Below are 21475 nucleotides of genomic sequence, written 5' to 3'. Positions count from 1 at the left end.
TGTTTTATTTTCTTTATTCTTTATTTTCGTTTGTGTTTATGTATTTATCCATTTTTGGTTTCTTTCAGATGCTGTTGATCTTTTGCCTTTTTTCTCTCCTACCTGATTTATTCCTGTCTTTCTTAGCTTATCTCTCTCTCACTTTCTCTTCCATTTTTTTTCTTTTCTTTTACTTTTTTTGTGTTTGCCCATCATGTACATTATTTGACCAAAGCAAGTGGCAAGCTAATTTTCCATCCCCGTCTACTAGCCCAGAACAAGCTGCCAACTTCCTCATTCTTGATCTCAATGAAACACACCTTAGCCTTACGAAAAATATCACTGCCAGCTGATTCATAAGAACATAAGAACATAAGAACTATACAAACGAGAGAGCCCTTTACGTGCCTCTGATCATGCAGTTCACTTTGTCCCCACCTGCATGTCCTGTGTTTCCTCCTCAAGTGCCCTTTTGTCATCACCTTCATTCCTTCTTCAGTTGCTTTTTGTCTCCTCTGCCCTTCCCTATCACTTAAAAAGTATTTTACTCACCCTACTAAACAGGTCATAGAAGAGGGGTTGCCATTTCTTGAAAAGTCACTTGTTTGCCGGTATCACTTGTTGTTTTGTAGCTAAAGAATTGGTATACTCTAAGTGTGCTAGCAAAGTTTGGAAATAATCAGATGATGCCCTCACAATCTGACACTGGGAGAGCTTGCATGGAAGAGTGGGCAAATATTGCCCAGTGAAGATGTGTCATGCTGATAGACTCCTATCCAAAAAGACTGAATGCTGTAATTAAATCAAAAAGTGCTTCAACAAAATATTATTTTAACTGGGTGAATATTTATCCACTCTGCTTATTCTGTTTTTTATCTTTATTTCTCCCCCCAACAGATTTGTTTGATTTTCTATTGAATTATACAGGTCACATTAAATTTGGAAAAAGTTTTAAAATGATTTAACATGGTCTCATCTTTTTACATCACGAAAACCTAGTGTATCAATAGGGGGAGGGTCTAAGACACAGTATCTCAAAAATTCCTTTCATTTCAAAGACCCTGGAAAAGTTATTGTTCGTCAGCTGTCTTCTTTCCTACAGAAAGATAATCCTAATGAATTACACCAATCTGGCTTTAGATCAAACCATAGCACAGAAACAGCTTTAATCAAAGTAATGAATGATTTCCTTATGGCCAGTGTGTGGGAGTAGCTAACTAAAATCAGCAACGTTACTGTTTTATGTACTTTTTTTCAGTAGCTTATGAGTAGCGCAGCTACTTTTAAAACGCTGTAGCTATTAAAGTAACTTGTAACGGGTTCTTAGTTGCTCAGGATTCCAAGGGCAGATGTGCTCTTATTTTGAAGTTACGTTCTTCTTCCAGAGTTTTTTACTCTTTAGCAGCAACCGGATATTTTTTCCTTTTTTTTGTTATTAATAAAGTTTTCATTCTCTTTCATGAGAAGAAGCTGTCTCCTGTCTTTTCTCCCCTTGCCACATTGGTGCCCCCGACTTCTCTTCGTACGTTTTCGAGGAGATTTCTTTCAGCATGACGGCTAAGGCTGTGGTTTTAAAGCTCCTGGAGTTTTGGCATGAAAATGACATTGTGTTGTTCACGCAGGCTGAAGCTCAGTTCGCCGTCCGGAGCATCACGCAAGATGACACCGTCAGCTGTTTGAGTTTCCCAGGATGCCTTTTGGGCTAAAGAACACAGCTCAAACTTTCCAGCGTTTAACGGACAGCGTTGAGCGGGACGTGCCTTTTCTACTTGTTTATTTGGCTGACATCTTGGTTGCTAGCAACACTTCGGATGAGCATTTGAGGCATCTCCAGGTATTGTTTGCTTGTCTCAGTGCTCGTGAATTTTAGCAAGTGTCAGTTTGGTGTCCCTTCTGTTGAGTTCCTTGGTCACCGCATTACCGTGGAGGGGGTCCGGGATTTCCAAAGACCAGTCACGGTCAAATCTTTGCAGGAGTTTCTTGGAATGGTTAAATTTTACCGCCGTTTCATCCCTGGGGCTGCCCACATTATGTTTCTCCTGTACTCTGTACTCAGGGGCCTTCCATCTAAGTAGCTTGGCTGTAACTTCGCAATTTGTAATCATAAGTAGCTTGTAGCTTGAAAAGCTACCATTTATAAATAGCTTCCCCAACACTGCTTATGGCTTCTGACCATGGCATTTCTTGGTGTTACTAGATCTAATAGAACAGTGAATCTTCCACTCCCACTAAAGTCAAATATGGTGTCCCACAGGGATCAGTGCTGGGCCAACTACTGTTCATTTTATATATTCTACCACTTGGTATCGTTATTAGCCTGGGGTCCTAGAGGTCCTGGCCTTGGCTTGTGTGGGAGCGGCCATCCCCTCATGGCTCGGCTGCCTGTTGCCTTTGGTCCTCTGGGGCTCCTACCCTTTTGGCTGCGGGGGCTGCGTCTGGGATCTCCCTCCTTCTCCGGCTAGGGTGGGGGTGTGGCTGTCATTAGGATGTGGGGCCCTGGCTCTTCTGTGCTCTTGGGGGGGCTGCGGACGTCCCGGGTCTCCTGGGTCTGTCTCCGCCGGACTCTGGCTCTTGTGGGGTGGGGTTGTGGCCTCCCACCTTCACTATCAAGTACATTCCATGCCCGCACACCTCGCCCACACAGATGAACATGGAGGAACACGCTCTTACACGCAGCCCTCCAAGCACACACAGCAATTTTGCATGTTTGTATATCTGTTTTATTTTCTTTATTCTTTATTTTCGTTTGTGTTTATGTATTTATCCATTTTTGGTTTCTTTCAGATGCTGTTGATCTTTTGCCTTTTTTCTCTCCTACCTGATTTATTCCTGTCTTTCTTAGCTTATCTCTCTCTCACTTTCTCTTCCATTTTTTTTCTTTTCTTTTACTTTTTTTGTGTTTGCCCATCATGTACATTATTTGACCAAAGCAAGTGGCAAGCTAATTTTCCATCCCCGTCTACTAGCCCAGAACAAGCTGCCAACTTCCTCATTCTTGATCTCAATGAAACACACCTTAGCCTTACGAAAAATATCACTGCCAGCTGATTCATAAGAACATAAGAACATAAGAACTATACAAACGAGAGAGCCCTTTACGTGCCTCTGATCATGCAGTTCACTTTGTCCCCACCTGCATGTCCTGTGTTTCCTCCTCAAGTGCCCTTTTGTCATCACCTTCATTCCTTCTTCAGTTGCTTTTTGTCTCCTCTGCCCTTCCCTATCACTTAAAAAGTATTTTACTCACCCTACTAAACAGGTCATAGAAGAGGGGTTGCCATTTCTCGAAAAGTCACTTGTTTGCCGGTATCACTTGTTGTTTTGTAGCTAAAGAATTGGTATACTCTAAGTGTGCTAGCAAAGTTTGGAAATGATCAGATGATGCCCTCACAATCTGACACTGGGAGAGCTTGCATGGAAGAGTGGGCAAATATTGCCCAGTGAAGATGTGTCATGCTGATAGACTCCTATCCAAAAAGACTGAATGCTGTAATTAAATCAAAAAGTGCTTCAACAAAATATTATTTTAACTGGGTGAATATTTATCCACTCTGCTTATTTTGTTTTTTATCTTTATTTCTCCCCCCAACAGATTTGTTTGATTTTCTATTGAATTATACAGGTCACATTAAATTTGGAAAAAGTTTTAAAATGATTTAACATGGTCTCATCTTTTTACATCACGAAAACCTAGTGTATCAATAGGGGGAGGGTCTAAGACACAGTATCTCAAAAATTCCTTTCATTTCAAAGACCCTGGAAAAGTTATTGTTCGTCAGCTGTCTTCTTTCCTACAGAAAGATAATCCTAATGAATTACACCAATCTGGCTTTAGATCAAACCATAGCACAGAAACAGCTTTAATCAAAGTAATGAATGATTTCCTTATGGCCAGTGTGTGGGAGTAGCTAACTAAAATCAGCAACGTTACTGTTTTATGTACTTTTTTTCAGTAGCTTATGAGTAGCGCAGCTACTTTTAAAACGCTGTAGCTATTAAAGTAACTTGTAACGGGTTCTTAGTTGCTCAGGATTCCAAGGGCAGATGTGCTCTTATTTTGAAGTTACGTTCTTCTTCCAGAGTTTTTTACTCTTTAGCAGCAACCGGATATTTTTTCCTTTTTTTTGTTATTAATAAAGTTTTCATTCTCTTTCATGAGAAGAAGCTGTCTCCTGTCTTTTCTCCCCTTGCCACATTGGTGCCCCCGACTTCTCTTCGTACGTTTTCGAGGAGATTTCTTTCAGCATGACGGCTAAGGCTGTGGTTTTAAAGCTCCTGGAGTTCTGGCATGAAAATGACATTGTGTTGTTCACGCAGGCTGAAGCTCAGTTCGCCGTCCGGAGCATCACGCAAGACGACACCGTCAGCTGTTTGAGTTTCCCAGGATGCCTTTTGGGCTAAAGAACACAGCTCAAACTTTCCAGCGTTTAACGGACAGCGTTGAGCGGGACGTGCCTTTTCTACTTGTTTATTTGGCTGACATCTTGGTTGCTAGCAACACTTCGGATGAGCATTTGAGGCATCTCCAGGTATTGTTTGCTTGTCTCAGTGCTCGTGAATTTTAGCAAGTGTCAGTTTGGTGTCCCTTCTGTTGAGTTCCTTGGTCACCGCATTACCATGGAGGGGGTCCGGGATTTCCAAAGACCAGTCACGGTCAAATCTTTGCAGGAGTTTCTTGGAATGGTTAAATTTTACCGCCGTTTCATCCCTGGGGCTGCCCACATTATGTTTCTCCTGTACTCTGTACTCAGGGGCCTTCCATCTAAGTAGCTTGGCTGTAACTTCGCAATTTGTAATCATAAGTAGCTTGTAGCTTGAAAAGCTACCATTTATAAATAGCTTCCCCAACACTGCTTATGGCTTCTGACCATGGCATTTCTTGGTGTTACTAGATCTAATAGAACAGTGAATCTTCCACTCCCACTAAAGTCAAATATGGTGTCCCACAGGGATCAGTGCTGGGCCAACTACTGTTCATTTTATATATTCTACCACTTGGTATCGTTATTAGCCTGGGGTCCTAGAGGTCCTGGCCTTGGCTTGTGTGGGAGCGGCCATCCCCTCATGGCTCGGCTGCCTGTTGCCTTTGGTCCTCTGGGGCTCCTACCCTTTTGGCTGCGGGGGCTGCGTCTGGGACCTCCCTCCTCCTCCGACTAGGGTGGGGGTGTGGCTGTCATTAGGATGTGGGGCCCTGGCTCTTCTGTGCTCTTGGGGGGGCTGCGTCTGGGACCTCCCTCCTCCTCCGGCTAGGGTGGGGGTGTGGCTGTCATTAGGATGTGGGGCCCTGGCTCTTCTGTGCTCTTGGGGGGGCTGCGGACGTCCCGGGTCTCCTGGGTGTGTCTCCGCCGGACTCTGGCTCTTGTGGGGTGGGGTTGTGGCCTCCCACCTTCACTATCAAGTACATTCCATGCCCGCACACCTCGCCCACACAGATGAACATGCAGGAACACGCTCTTACACGCAGCCCTCCAAGCACACACAGCAATTTTGCATGTTTGTATATCTGTTTTATTTTCTTTATTCTTTATTTTCATTTGTGTTTATGTGTTTATCCATTTTTGGTTTCTTTCAGATGCTGTTGATCTTTTGCCTTTTTTCTCTCCTACCTGATTTATTCCTGTCTTTCTTAGCTTATCTCTCTCTCACTTTCTCTTCCATTTTTTTTCTTTTCTTTTACTTTTTTTGTGTTTGCCCATCATGTACATTATTTGACCAAAGCAAGTGGCAAGCTAATTTTCCATCCCCGTCTACTAGTCCAGAACAAGCTGCCAACTTCGTCATTCTTGATCTCAATGAAACACACCTTAGCCTTATGAAAAATATCACTGCCAGCTGATTCATAAGAACATAAGAACTATACAAACGAGAGAGCCCTTTACGTGCCTCTGATCATGCAGTTCACTTTGTCCCCACCTGCATGTCCTGTGTTTCCTCCTTCAGTGCCCTTTTGTCATCACCTTCATTCCTTTTTCATTTGCTTCTGTCTCCTCTGCCCTTCCCTATCACTTAAAAAGTATTTTACTCAGCCTACTAAACAGGTCATAGAAGAGGGGTTGCCATTTCTTGAAAAGTCACTTTTTTGCTGGTATCACTTGTTGTTTTGTAGCTAAGGAACTGGTATACTCTAAATGTGCTAGCAAAGTTTGGAAATGTTCAGATGGTTAAATTTTACCGCCATTTCATCCCTGGGGCTGCCCGCATTATGTTTCCCCTGTACTCTGCACTCAGGGGCGTTCCATCTAAGGCAGTGGTTGACTGGACTGCAGAGCGGTGTCAGGCGTTCCGTACTGCTAAACAGGCTTTGGTGTATGCTACGTTGCTTGCCCACCATTTGCCGGATGTCCTGTACCACCTGCATGTCCTGTGTTTCCTCCTCAAGTGCCCTTTTGTCATCACCTTCATTCCTTCTTCAGTTGCTTTTTGTCTCCTCTGCCCTTCCCTATCACTTAAAAAGTATTTTACTCAGCCTACTAAACAAGTCATAGAAGAGGAGTTGCCATTTCTCGAAAAGTTGCATTTGAATTGACTTCCGAAACAAGAGACAAAGAGAGGAGATATGTATTAATTTCAGGGAAAATTGAAGACGTCCAATTAACAATACTTGCACTTGCTATGCTCCTCCAGGCAGTAACTTTTCGTTCTATAGAAAATTGTTTGACTTAATGAGAGGTATTGTAATATTTGGAGGTGATTGGAACATACGGTTTAACCCCAGATGAGACACTTCCTTGGATAAGAATATTAAGGTTCTGATATTAGAATTGTGAGTGATAGATCTTTGGCAAGATTTTTATCCAACAAACCAAGATTATACCCATTACTCTAATCCACATGCTGTCTATTCGAGAATTGATTACTTTATCTTCAAGAAAGACAGATGCAGAATACAATACTGTAAAACTGGCAATTTAGTGATTTGTCTGACCATGCACTACTATTCTTATCACTGCAGATAAGTAATAACATGAAGAATACCTCATGGAAGTTAAATTCCAGCATCTTAAACAATGAAAATGAAAAAAATGAAAATATTCTTTAAAGAAAATGACTGTCACGCCCATGCAGGCGGAACCCACTAGGTGCGCCGCATCGCAAGTAATTGACGAGCAGTCAAAAGGCACCGAGAAACCTGGAAACAATGCGAAGTATTGAGCCAATGACTTTGTGCTATACTGAGCGTTCTTTTGTCTTTCGTCTGCCCTCTTTCCCATACCAGGTCTGTCTACCCTGTGTGTACACCTTACCCGTTCCCTCTCCTTTCCCCAGAACCGCTCCCGAACCTGACCAGCCTTCCCCGCTGAGACTGGCAAGTCCTGTTCCCGCTTCCCTTTGTACTCGTGTCCTGTGTCTACCCGTCGGACGGATCTCCTGGCTTCTGACCCCCAGCTTACGACTACCGACTACTCTTACTGCGACTACCTGTCAGTGCTTTTGCTCCAGTGCTCTCATTAAAGGCCGCTGTTGTCCGCATACCTGGAACCTTGGTTTCTTTACTGGGCCAGCACCACAAAGACAATGGGGAGGTGAGCTGGGAAACCGTTTGGGATACAATGAAAGCTGTAATTAGGGGGGAAATTATGTCTTGAAAGAAAGAAAGAAAGAAAGAAAGAAAGAAAGAAAGAAAGAAAGAAAGAAAGAAAACATTGATGATATTTTAATCTACCGAACGGAACTTTCAACTTCATTTCCAGAATTATTTAAGATGCTAATATGGTAAATATGTAGGATACAGAATAAATATTCAAAAAACACAAATACTTTTCCTTAAATTGTAATGTTTCAAAACAACTGCAAGAATTTTTTCATTTGAAATGGGATCAAACTACAGTAAAATACTTAGGAACTATATTACCTGGAGATATAGCAAAACTGACAGATGAATTACGATCCTTTAGTGAGCAAAATTAAAATGGATATACAAAGATGGAACGTAAACCCTTTTAAGAGTTTTATTCAAAGAATTGAAACTGTGAAAATGAACATTCTAAGCTTTTATTCCTATTGCTATCTCTTCCTGTAGAAATTTCTACAAAATAATTTTCGGAATGGGATAAAATTATTTCTAGGTTCATTTGGCAAGGGAAAAAAACCCAGAATAAGAAAAGAGAATGTTTTGCAGTCTGTCATATTTCTGCTCTAGGTACTAATAGATATCCTGCTCCTTAAGATTGAAGCAAGCAAGGAGGGTTGTTAGAAACCAGTACTGTAGGTATTCTGGTGTAAAGCCATTCAGTGCTCTATAAGTTAATAGCAGTATTTCGGAATCAATTAGCTAAACTAGAAGCCAGTGAAGGGAGCATAGAACAGAAATAATATGATAAATTTTTTTAGTGTTTGTAATACGCATATTTCTCTGCAGATCCACATACTAGACAGTTAGAAAAATGTCTGCCGTATTAGTTTAACGTTAGTGAAAACAACATAAGAAATGCATTTTGCAAATATTGCGCTGCTAAAATTTCACAAGGAGGATGTATTAATAAACATTAACAAAACACAACAAATTTGATTGCTCACCTTCAGCAAAGACGCCGAAAAGTATGAAGCTTTTGAAAAACAAATCCATTCCAGTAAAGAAGGCTGCAGTATTGACGAATAACACAAGTTGATCAGTAACTCGATTGATAGCGAAACTAAATTCAGTGCCAATAATGCAAATCTAAATATATTACTTGGAATATTATGGAGTTTATCTCACTTGATGATCTGCCCACCTCAGTGGAGTTCATGTGTGAGTGTGCCTTGTGATGGGCTGACCCCCCATCCTGGGCTGTTCCCTGCCTCGTGCCTATAGCTTCCCGGATAGGCTCTGGACCCCCAGAAGGATGTTCAGTTTAGAAAATGGATGGATATAAGATGCATACAGTCATAAAATATAGTGCTCTGGGACTGTTGTATACCAGAGTAGGTGTTTTCTAACTCAAATGGAATACTTTTTCATATTTTTGGAATGTAATTTATTTATTTATTAATTTATTTGGGTGGAATGTCCCTTAATTTTTAAGCAGAACCTTCCAGACAATCAGTATCGGTACTGGTGTCAGTTTTTGAAATAATTGGTACTGGCCAGGGATTTCCTTATCTGTGCATCACTAGATGTATTGCCTTCTCTCAGAGAATACAGGAATATGGCTTACAAAGGAGCAATTAAACATTGCATACAGTGGACCAGTCAGTATCCTTTAGAATTCTTTATAAAACCCTAACCCATTTTAGCCCTGGGATTTTGGACTGTAACTGATTAATAGCTCTTTTATAATAATCTCTTCTTTATCTACGGGGTGTTTTATGCATACCATTTTACAAATTTATGGGTACCACTTTACTTGAGGTTATAAATACTTAACAGTAACACAGTTATTACTGAAGTACAAACCATGAACATATATGGTAGGTACGAGATAAAAGATGCATCATGATTCATTAATGACGGACAAGCATGACATCAGTATATCACCTGTTATTCATTACTTGTTCCTTCAGTAGTTCCTTAGTAGTTCCTTAATTAATTTACAAAGGTTCAACAGAATTAACAAATATAGTACCAATATAGTACTGTAATTGTTTGATAAGAAAATGTCATGATTCATTAATAATGAATGAATGTGATATCAGTATGTAACTAACACTTACTTTGTAGTTAATTAAATAATAGTTTAATAAAACATTATTTGCACACCATAGTGTTACTGATTTGAAAAAGAGGTTTAGCTGGTCTTGGCTACCTAAACGTGACTTTGGTGCTTGATTGGGGAAGACTAGCCCACCACAGGTGAGACGTTAGAATCACGGGTCCCAAGGTCCGGTTTAATCTCTTTAATGAACAATTGTCACTTAAACAAGCAATAAGCAACAGAAACATGAATAAACTAAAGTAGTATGAGCACTTATACAAAGGAAACTATGCTATACTGAGATGATAATTCCAGAAAAGGTGGTTCTCTGACCTTATAATTCATGCAATACAGATGCTCCTCTACTTACGAACGAGACACATGCCAACCGGTCGTTCGTAACTTGAAATGTTCGTAAGTCGTTATTCAGCATCATTTTAAGGGTACTCAAATCTACATGAATAAGTACGTATGTGTCATGCCCTGCCGATCCTCCTGTGTGCCACACCCCCCTCACTACCTCGTGTGGAACCCCCGTGTCATCAGCTGTTTTCTAGTCGTGTTAATTAGTCTTGTGTATTTAAGTCCGTGTTAGAGTATGTTTCTCGAGTCTGGTCATTCGGCGCGGGGAAGCAGCACAGGAGAAATTACGTGAACACAGAGTTTATTTCGGGGAAACACTCTCAGGAACATGAAACCGATGTCAAGACGTTAATGACTGGACTAGGGAAACATACTGTAACGCGGACTTAAATACACAGCAACATGACTTGTGTGAGAGAAAACTGAACAGAGGGTATATTTTATTAACTAGGTTTTAGATAAAGTGCTTTTGGAATGTATTTTTATATTGTTGCAAGAATGCCTGGGTAACAGGCCATGCAAAGGCGTAGACGCCCATTCATGTGCTTCAGGCCTGCAGCATGCTGATCACGTGAAGTATACATGCTTGAAAGATTCAAACTGGTTCAGAGGAGGGGGCACGAACTATCTGTGTACCCCTATATGTTATGTTGACCAGAAAGTTCTTTGAACATGACATTCTCAAAGTGGTTGCTCCCTGAGCTCAGCAATAAAACCTTTCCAACACATTAATAATGATACATAAAACAAAAATGGATAATGAATGCACAGAATATTTCACAATAAAAACGAAGTAAACTTTGATCTCGAGAGAGCACATCTTAACGAAACGAAAGTACAAAGAACTGGGATACTGGGAGTATGCACGCTACAATGCTGCGCGACAGGAGTAGCGGCCAGAAGTCGTACTAGACAGAATTGGTGCGCAGAACAGACTTTGATGTTCCAGACAGGAAACAGGAGCCTAACGAATTCAATTTGCACTTACAGTCCTCTTCGCTTGCAAGTCTGAAAGTTTGTAAGTTGAAGGTTCGTAAGTACAGGAGCATCTGTACAGTATATCATAACACAAGTGACAAACAGGTGCCTGTCATTTTACATACTTCATCATACTCGATAAACCTCTGCATTTAGCATTGAACACCTTTACAGCTATATTTAGGTTCTTGTATTTGGATTTGTATTCTTGTTCCATTCTCCCTAGCCTAGATTCAAATATTCTGCTCTGCCCTGCATTCTTTTCTTTATTATTAGAAAGGTATGAGATTGTTATGTGTCAGGGTCAGCACCTGTCTGTCCCAGTCTTTTGTGTCTCCACGTTTGGCCAGCAGGTGTCGCTGGCCATTCTGTGCTCCCTGTTGTTAAAGTTTTAATGTGTTTCCTCTGCTCCCCAGACTGGCACATCGCTCAATGTGCTTAGTGTGCAGTTACCTGTAAACCTCTCAGTTCTGTGTTTAAATCATGCCTCTTCTATATTTGTATTTTGTTCCATAGTGTTTCATTTGAATCAGTTTTTCTAGTTCCTGTGATTTTGGTGACTTTTTCTGTCTTGGTTCTTTGCTTTGTGCCTTGGTTTTGTTTTACCTGTCTTTGTTATTTTCCCAGTGTTTAGATTTTGTTTCATTGTTTCTCTGTCAGTTTCTTAGTTTCTCTGTTGATCTCACAGTTCCTTGATTCAATTATTAGTTTCACCTGTTACCTGTTTTCTTGCACCAGTCCTTGTGTTCTACCTGATTGCTCGTTGTCCTACACCCTCCCTGATTGGTTAATTGCCTCATGTCTCGCTCCTCCTGCATTGTTACCCAGTGCTTTTCAGAATGCTAGAAGTTACCCAGTGTCGTTTATTTTTTGTACTTTGTTCCCTGCCTGCTTGCTCCTTATGTGACCTTGTTCCCTTGACATTTTTAATAGTTGGTCTTTGTTTTCCCTATTTTGCTTTTTGTGACCTCTCATGGTTCCTTTGTTTTATAGTATTCCAAGTGTTTTCAGTTTCTGTTAATAAACCAGTGTGTTCCTGTGAGCCACAATCGGATCATCTTCTTCTTTCCTGCCTGCATCATGCCTCCCCCCCGTGTCAGAAACTCCCAAGTCCATGACAATTATGCCTCTTGCAAATGCTTTAGTAGGCTCCTTCAAGAAATATGGGTTGTTAATGGATGGAGAGTTGATTTCAAGAAAGGTATATAATTCACGACACAGGAGAACATGCAAACTCCACACACATAGAACCCTGACAGAACCCTGAACCCAGGTCCCAGAGGTGTGACACAACAGTGCTAACCACTGCACCAACATGCTGCCCCTCACTTCAGGTCAAAATAATAAAAACAGATAATTACCATAACTGGGCTGAGGCACAAATAACAAACCATTGAACACTTAGCAAAGGGGTTTCTCCAGAAAACCACAAGGAGATAAATATAAAAAATAAGGCCACCTACTCATCTAAATAATGAGCAGGCTGATCTAAACCTAACACCGCATTAGAAAGTCAACACCATTCCTTAGATAAACACGCAGTTAACTAACAACATAGAAAGGAAAAAGGAACCAAACCAAGTGGCTCTGTATTCAGTCCCATGCAGGACAGAAACATTGATTTCTGGCCCTCCAGTGTGGCGAGACAAGCCATGGCTTTCACTGGGGTCTCACCTTGTAGTTTTCTCATTGAGGGTAATCCTCAGAGCTGCTGGCTACAACACGGCACATGTGGTGCCCTCTATCTTCCTGTGATATGCCTTTACCTCATTGAAGGTCTTGCATCTCTTCACGGTTTACAGAGCCACATCTTTGCAGACGTAAATGGTTACGCTGTTGTACAGTAGGTGAGTTTTTCTACACCACCTGTCACGTGATTAAACCCAGGCTGTTCTTTATTTTATCATCATAAGGGTTACAGCAATAATAATAGTAATAAATAATAATAAGGTAAATTTCCCTGTGAAACACACTGTGGGAAAGTGATGCACCTGTGCGTAAAGTTCGGAAGCCTAAATGACAGTTTTCCACTGCCACCGGGAACCGAGCCGTAACTGCGCTGACATGGCTCTGCTTACAACTGCTTACTAGCAGGGGCAAAAGCTTGACCAGACCGAGGTAGTTGCATCACCACCACCTGATTAGTCGAAATGCAAGGAGAATCGGTGTTCTGCGCATGGATAATCAGAAACAAAAAAGAGCATATTGTATATATTATTAATTACTAGTAGCAGCGTAAATTGCGATGAATTGATGCATAACTATACGAAATTGAACATGTCCAACAGCTCAATAAAAAAGTATTATAGAACAGCTGAACAGAATGGATCTATAATGCAAATTTACGTAAGTGAATGCTAATTCTGATAGCGTTTGATGTTCACATAACACGCAGATTCTCACAGACATGCTAGCGGGAATTAGCACACAGTAAAACATGATGTACACCATGTGAACAGTAAATAAACATCGGTACGTCAATGGTATTCTTCAAACCCGGCGACACGTTTACCGAGCCGACCCTTCTGCAGTGGAAAACCGAAGCCAGCTGGAACCGCCCTGTAACTAGTCTCTCTTCTTGGTACGGCTTAGTTCCTGCATACCAGGGAAGAAACACCATAACAGAAGCAGTTGTGCCTCTGAACAGAAGGTTAGCCAAGGTCAAATCCCAGGTTTAGGAGATTGGTTTCACTACTGAGCCCCTGAGCAAGGCCCTTAACCCTACTTCTCTCTCTTAAATAACAATAAATGTGATGCTCCGCCTAGTGGGCAGATTGCAGGGGCTAGCTTGTGTGCCACAGAGGCCGAGTTGCAGTATGTCAGATCAAAAACACTTTTTAACAAAATTGTGTTGACAAAATGGAATCAAAAACATTTTAAAGCCACAGAATGCAGTGGGGATCCTGCCTGCTGCCACCAGGCACCACAACACCCCCCCCCTCCCCAGCCATAGCACTTTAACACTGTAAACATCCGGTGCTATCTGTTTTTAAATGCTCATGTATTACCCATTACTTATATTCATTCACTTATTTCAAACACTGTATTCTGTTTGCACTGTATGCCATGCCTGTGCACATGCCTTGTGTTTCACACTGTATTCCCCCTTAAATTAAACGACTCTCTGGCGACTCCTCTGCCGTTTTTCTCATTCTTATTTGGTCACACAGGCCTTTTCACTGCAGCTCTGCTGGTCTAGCCATTAATGGGCTGATGCTAGGGATAGATGGAGCTCTGCCTCTGCTCTGCCTTGCAGCACCAGGCACCGCAGTTATACCCAAGAGGTCTTTGAGGCAGAACCAAAACCAGAATCACGATGATGTATCTGAATTCTGCGGCTTGCAGAAGCTGCCTGTGAAATGCCAAAAGTCTTGTATTTTGTCTGGTTGCTTATGGTTAAGGTTAGGGCTGGGTAGGGCTTAAGGCCGTCATGTTGGGATTAGGGTTATGCCCTGGAAATGAATGTACGGTCCCCACAAAGATATGTATACAAATGTGTGTGAGCTTGTCTGTGAGTGTGTGTCTTGCTCTGTTTTTTAGTATGTGCTGTTGCATGTTTGTGTATCCCTGCGTCTAGTGTATCAATGTCTAGTGTATCTAGGGTATATGTGTTATGTGTATATGGCTGTGGTGTTTTTGTGCAATATGTCCATGTAGTACATTTGTGAAATGTTACAGTGCAGAGCGTCTTTACAGAATATTTGTGCATTTTCCATGCACTTACGTACGCATACACACAAACACGCGATCGCACATACGTGCGCATACACACACTCGCATGCAGGCACGCACACACATACGCACAGAAAGTTGTTTGGCACGCACACATTTGCATGTGTCACTTAAGCTCCACACAGGAAGTCTCTCAGACTGCCAATGCGGTTTCCTTCATTTGCACCGACGAGGGCAGAGTTCACACAGGCACACGCTCCTGACTCAGAACGAAAGCCTGGCCCCGATCCTCCGATCACGCAGGGCACAACACAGCCTCACACACAGGGGACTCCCTCCCCACATGTTCTGGGGGGGGTTTTACTGGCTCTATCGGAATTCAAAGCTCAGTTTAAACATGCTGGGGGGGCTGAATGGCGCCGTGTTTTCTGAGTGTCAGGGATGGCAGGAAGGGAAGGCATAGGTGATCAGCCTCACCCTGACGCTCAGTTAATCCTAACAAACCCTGTTAGAGCTTTTGGATCTAAGGTCTTTGCACCAGGAATCAAAGCTCTAAATGTTCAACAAAATTTCCATTATTTTCACACTTCCACATTTACTTATTTATTGGACACATGAGTGTCCTTGAAGCAAATGGGGTTAAGGGCTCCGCTTAAGGCCCTCTGATGGTATGACTACTATTCAGCCGCAGGAATTGAACCCATGACCTTCCAGAAATGGGCACTGAAAGATATATGCCCGCAAACCTGGGATTTTCTAAATTAAATTTCGAGTCTCTTGACCTTTTTCATTATTTGTTTGTGAGTCTGTGCTTTGCCTGTTGTTCTGCCCTGTAGATTTCAGTGTTCATCTTTAGACATTGATCTTCTGAACTGCTGCTTTATCAAGTGGTGTACAATCAATACTCAAATCATTCTAAATCATGGGGAACAGTAAACGACCAAAGGAGAGGCTATTTAGGGAATCTAGATGGAACTGGAAGGGGGAGTCACAGCCATGGAAGAGTCACAGTTGTAGAGGGGTCATGGTCCTGGAGGCATTACAGCTGTGGGGGAGTCACAGCCAGGCTTAGTGCCTGAATAGCTATGTGGTGAGTCACTGGATGAGGAGCTGCACTCTGAGGGTTTATCAGTTTATCCGTCTGTGAATAAAGAGCATCCGTACTTACAGTGGGGGAATATTTATTCTATCAGCTCTGTACATAAGAACAGGTTGCAAAATAGCCGTACTTCAGGTTATTTCAGGTCCCGTTTGACTTATTGAAAAAGAATGAAATAAGAAAATAAAATATTCACATTTGTCTTCTGCCTTTTCAAAATCTCCTATCTTTCTTCACTTTTCGTCCTCTCTCACTCCTCTCACCCTTTCTCACTCCTCTTTCACCCTGTCTCACCCTCTATCACTCCGCCCTTCCCAGGAGCTGGGGCTGGTATGGGAGCTAGCCCCTGACTGCCCCCCGACTCGGCTCCTGAGGCCAAGAAGGCGGGCAGCCGGATCCCAGCACAGTAGCGTATGGCTCACAGCCCCAAAAACCAGGGGGTTTACGCAGCTGTTCGCGAATGCCAGGGGGGCAGTCCACTCTATACCCTGCGCCGCCACCCATTGCAGCCAGCAGGAGGCATCACTCCCAGGGGTTAGACTGAGGCCCACAACCCTCAGCAAGCGGAAGGTGTTGAAAGGGAGCCAGGAGAGAATGAAGGCTGTGACTACCCAAAGCACGACCCGCATGGAGCGCCGTACAGAGCGGCCCGGTGGGGCGGGGCCAGGACCAGGGGCAGGATCATGGGTGAGGCCTTGAGAGTGCCGGGACAACACGCGGATCAGGGAGCCGTAGCAAAAAACAGTGACAGACAGTGGGAGGAAGAAGTTGAACAGGATCAGACAGAGGCGAAGCTCCGGCGAAATCTCCGTTTCCCGGCAGTAGGAGCTGCCGCTTTCCTCGTCATGCTCCAGCAGCCGTGAGCGCAAGACGGGCAGCGCTAACAGGGCAGATGTCAGCCAGGTCAGCGCACAACCCCACACAACCAGGGGGCGCCGCTTGATTTGACGGTAGAGACTTTGGCACACTACGGCCAGGTATCTGTAGCAGGGTGAGAGAGAGAAACCAACAGTATCAGACACATCGATGTCTCAGCTCAACTAAACACAGCATATAGACCAGCTGCTTTTATCGTATTTTACTTTAAAACAATAGTTCACTTTAAAGCTGAAAATACACTCGTACTCACAAATGTCCCCATTAGGTTAGAAAAACAGACACAAGTACCTGTCAATGCTCATGAAGGTCACGAGCCAAACAACCACGTACATGTTCAGGGCGGTGATGTAGGGAACTGCCTAAAGTAAACAGGAGAGGAGGTGTTCAGCTCCACGTTTGTCCTGGGGTCTGAGGAGTCTGGGGTCTCATTTATCAAAATTTAAGTTTCAATGTGAAACAATGCATACACACAAAATGGTCCACAAAAAAACATTGGGCCTGGCGTACACCGATATGTTTGCAATTTCCCCTTGATAAATGTGTATTTACAGAAGCTTGAGATCCATCCCAGTTGCCGTCTACAAATGGACATGAAAATTACCTCCATATTCATCTCTCCATTTTATGCACCCACTTGTTCTATGCAGGGGTCCAGAGCCTATCCCAGAAGCTACAGGCACAAGGCAGGGAATATCCCAGGACAGGATGCCAACCCATCACGGGGCATACACACTTACAACCAGTTTGGCAACTCCAATTCATATGCATATTTTTGGATGAAGCGAAGGGGAGATTTGAACCTCCAACCCTGAGAGTAGGACGCTACAGTGCTGTCCACCATTCCACTCACCTTACAGCTAGCTGCCCCTCCTCTCCACTCCATGCTGCTCAGATCAGTGTAGATCCAGATCGGCAGTGAACCCAGGAACAGCAGGTCAGAAACAGCCAAGTTTGCAGCCAGAATCTCGCTGTTTGTCCAGGAGCGGCGCTGCCCTGAAGAGCCCGGCTTGCCAGCTCCCCGGTGCCTGGCCCACAGTGCCAGCAGCAGAGCCATGTTTGCCGGCACTCCCACCACCATGACCAGGCAGTAGAAGGCCGAGCGCACAGGTGGCAGTGCCGCCCCTAGCTCCACCTGGCAGTTGTTGCCATCTGTCTCATCGTAGTAGTAAACATAGCTGTCGTTCTCCTGATCCATGCCTGGCTGGGCCTGAGCTAGCTGCTGTGCGCCTCTCCAGTCACGGGGCGGGGAAACACCTGAGACTTAGGACACACTGTCACTCACCCAGTGCCTCCCACGTACAGTGTGGCATGAATACAGTGACGCCAGTACAGTTATCAGTATTCTGATCTCAATATTGTTAAGTATATCTGTTGATATTTGTTATTATAGCATTCATTATGACATATTTAGAATTATAGGCTTATTTATTTATCTAATATCAATTGTAATATTAGGGTTATTATATGATCAGGGACATCTGAAGTAGTGGACAGACTCCCCCCCCTCCATGAATCAACAAATAAAGAAATAGAAAGATAGACAGACCGTCAGACAAACAGACAAAGGAGAGCGCGTGCCTTCTTTCATTATGAAACGGCAACTTACTATTGTGCTACGCATTCAGAACGCGAGTATATACCTAACGAAGATTGTTCTCTTGTATCAGACAAAATCATTTTATCACATAGAAACGGTACCGTAAACAACGTCAGTCTTATCTTAAATGATGAAATCGGGAATTGTTCAAAAATAATAAAAACTTTCTTACATGGCACCTTTCACGATATCACTATTGCAGGTGTGACCACTGAAATAATACATTACACCCCCCCCCCCCCGAGTGACAATCTCCTTCCGACCCCACTCTTATGAAAGAAAAAAAACAGTCAGCCTATTTTAAAAATGATTTTCCTTCGTTGTCCTCAAATAGGTTCCTGTTTACTTCTTGTACCTCCTGTGGTGCTAGGGTTGTTGCAGCTATTTCTCATTTTAGTGACACCTTTTATTGACGGCCACTTGATCTGTGTCCTAAGTCCCAAATGAAAGAAAAAGAAAATACTGCTTTATATTGGCTTTCATTTTTGCACATTAGCGATAGCAGAAATGTATGCTACTCTTGAGCTCTACGTAAGTTTACAAAAGATGTTTAACAGAGTGCAATACCTATTAAATTTAAGTACAATGGTAGATTTCCCTGTGTCATCCAACGAAACTTTCAGGTTTAGTAAGTGTATATATATATACAACTATAGTTAATTACCCGCGAGCACATTTCGTGTCCTACGACGGTACATTTAGTTTTTAACGGGGTGAGTCAAAACCCCTGATTACTCTTTTGGAAACAAGTGGCTCTTCACGAAGCTAGTAGCTACAGACTATCGAAAAGTCACGACCTCAAAAGTTTTCTCGAACAAAACCCCCACGGACATCATTTTGAATCGCGTGTGTGTGGTTTTTTTTTCCTAGATTCACAGAAGATACCACTGACGCCTGATAAAAAAAAGAAGCAGCGGCCAGTGTTAGTAGTTATGATTAACAGTTTAGGCTGACGGGTGAATCACCTTATGTATATATATGCATAAGATGATCCTTCTCATATTCTGCATGAGCTTTTATCTGATGTGGCGTTAGCACTCTATAAACGTGTAGTTCAAATGAACACTTTTTAACCTGTTGCCTACCGATACCACGACTGATGAAGATGGTGTATAGCGCTTAAGGTAAGACCCCGAACACTTAAAAAATTACATATCCGTTTAATTTTTCGCGATTAATTTAAAAAGGCAATAAAAAAGTATAATTGTCATCATAATGATCATCATTAAAACAACACGAAATGATTCCTTGTATAAAAAATAAAATCTTCTAACAAAAATTTATCTCGGCGTCGTAAATTAACGAATAAAGAAGCAAATAAAAGCAATTACATAGAATTGTATAACAAACATATGTCTTTCTATTTTTGTTTTAGATATGGCGAAATTAAAGCACAAAAATAAACTCGCTAAAACATTACTTTATAGATTATATAGGCCTATAACATTATTTAAAATGCAGATCGACTATACTACAAAGCATTTTAAGACACGATTTAACATGTAAATAAAAATGGCATTACTATCAGAACTAACTATTTGCCGTTTAAGCGTTATTTTGCATTTGTCTGCTTAATGCAGACATAATATTATAGATGCGAAGTACGGGTGCAGTACGCAGTGGTGCAATTTTCCTTGTGCATTTTTATTTTCCTTTCAAAAACATAATTATACTAACAGAAGCAGCATTAAACCACAGACTAAAATGAAGAGATTTAAAACTGTTGTGAGGATACCTACCCTTCGTCAGTCTTTTCTAGATTCTATAGAAGGAGCCAGCTGTGAAATTGCGCGTTAATTTATCGAACGCTGCTGCTCTGTACAGCAAAGTCAGCACCACTATAGTTAACATCACTGAATTGAGAAACTCACACACATCCTGTGTACTCACGCATCACACAGAGGGAAGTGCCTTTTTAAAACGATAAATAAGGGAATTTAATCCCATTAAATTTTGAGGAATTACATGTATATGCATCCCTCACTGCTAATGGATCAATAAAGACAATAACCGAAAAATGACGACATAGTTTTGTGCAAGTAATTGCCAGATATTCAAATAAGAATATGCTATTTCCATATCCTGTACATATGTTATTCATCTGCTTAGGGGGGTAGAATATAATTTATGTGTTTGATCTGCTAAATAAACAATAATACTTTTACATGCAAATATCTAAGGCATCTAAACAAATAAACATTTAAAAATCGATCTAAGCCATCTTAATTAGTGGGATCTGGAATATGACTAGGCTTATTACCGGACATTGCAATGTCTTTCTGTTTTTGGTTGCACGAGTGTGAGCGCGCATCAGGGCCGGTCAAAGCCCCGCCGACCCACTGTCACAGCTGCCAATATAAAGTCACAAACGATGGCAATAAAGAAATAGGTAGTCCATTGTTTAATACTGCTTAATTTTGTGTAGTAATGCAATAAATAGGCTAATGGGTCATGAAACAATTAAATAATTGCAAATTATTATAACAATATCTTATAGAACCAGCGGCGTTTATCCGCTCTCAACAGTTTGTCAAACCAAAAAGTGGAGGGCTTTCAGTGGCACGTGATTCTTTCTTTTTTTATTGATGTCGGGATTTCCCATTTCGGTCATGTTTTGAAATTGAACGGGCGTTTAATTTGTCTTTAATTAGGTATATTTCTTTTGTCTCCTTGACTGCTTGCTGGTGCTTTTAATAAAGACACATGGCTGGCTGGCATCATTACATCGTTGGTTTGTGCTCATCGTACGATGTAGAACTTGACCAGAGGTAGCTTTCCCGAAAGCGGCCGATTTTAGCGAATAACGAACAAGGTAACGAACCGATAACTTCGTTGGTTCCTCCCCAGCTAAAGAAAAGCACAGACAATCAATAAACAAGATAATCAATTCCATGTATTTCAGTGGTGAAATTTTACATGATTATCACACCAGACATATGCAAAGGCAAAAAATAAACGAATTAAGAAATCAATAAAAGCAAACCAAATCAACCACAATTAAAACCACAATAAATCAATATATTTGTTAAAAATATAAAAATGGGCTCAAAATTTCTTCCTGCAATGGCGAGTAGCAATAGGAAAAGGAAGTAACACTTCTCAAAAGAAGCTTTAACTTTTTGAGGTGGTCAAAATATATATTGATAAAATAATTATTGCATTGTTGTGCAGTATACTACACACGACAAGAACAGATTCAGCACTGGTATCTGTAGACATTCACTAAACTGTCTCCCAATAACCAGCCACGGGCAAACCCACCATCCATTTCCATCTGACACACTCCAAAGCTGG

The 21475-nt window shown here is 41.9% G+C and overlaps 1 protein-coding gene across 2 annotated transcripts; it reads right to left on the bottom strand.

The window, feature by feature from the left end:
• Nucleotides 1-15770: 15770 nt before the first annotated feature.
• LOC125720656 (G-protein coupled receptor 15-like) lies at nucleotides 15771-20025 on the bottom strand. Of its 2 annotated transcripts, none has more exons than XM_048996372.1 (4): nucleotides 19921-20025; nucleotides 17435-17844; nucleotides 16873-16943; nucleotides 15771-16686 (listed from the first exon to the last, which is right to left on the bottom strand). In XM_048996372.1, the coding sequence occupies exons 2-4, from the start codon at nucleotides 17777-17779 to the stop codon at nucleotides 15996-15998; spliced, it is 1107 nt and encodes a 368-aa protein (XP_048852329.1). In that variant the 5' UTR covers nucleotides 17780-17844; nucleotides 19921-20025; the 3' UTR covers nucleotides 15771-15995. The 2 variants fall into 2 exon arrangements, with proteins under 2 accessions (XP_048852329.1, XP_048852330.1); XM_048996373.1 differs by having other exon boundaries at nucleotides 17435-17838; nucleotides 19921-20010.
• Between the last annotated feature and the right edge of the window lie 1450 nt (nucleotides 20026-21475).

The sequence above is a fragment of the Brienomyrus brachyistius genome, chromosome 25 (genome assembly GCF_023856365.1).
Source record: "Brienomyrus brachyistius isolate T26 chromosome 25, BBRACH_0.4, whole genome shotgun sequence".
Classification (NCBI taxonomy): Eukaryota; Metazoa; Chordata; class Actinopteri; order Osteoglossiformes; family Mormyridae; genus Brienomyrus; species Brienomyrus brachyistius.
The sequence above is the reverse complement of the archived record's forward strand: the minus strand, read 5'-3'. Positions and strand labels throughout refer to the sequence as shown.

Coding starts and splice junctions, on each gene's coding strand:
- LOC125720656 (XM_048996372.1), bottom strand. CDS start 17,779: ATGGATCAGGAGAACGACAGCTATGTTTACTACTACGATGAGACAGAT. Junction 16,944..17,434: donor GAGGGGCAGCTAGCTGTAAG/GTGAGTGGAATG, acceptor TGTTTACTTTAG/GCAGTTCCCTACATCACCGC. Junction 16,687..16,872: donor ACCTTCATGAGCATTGACAG/GTACTTGTGTCT, acceptor ACCCTGCTACAG/ATACCTGGCCGTAGTGTGCC.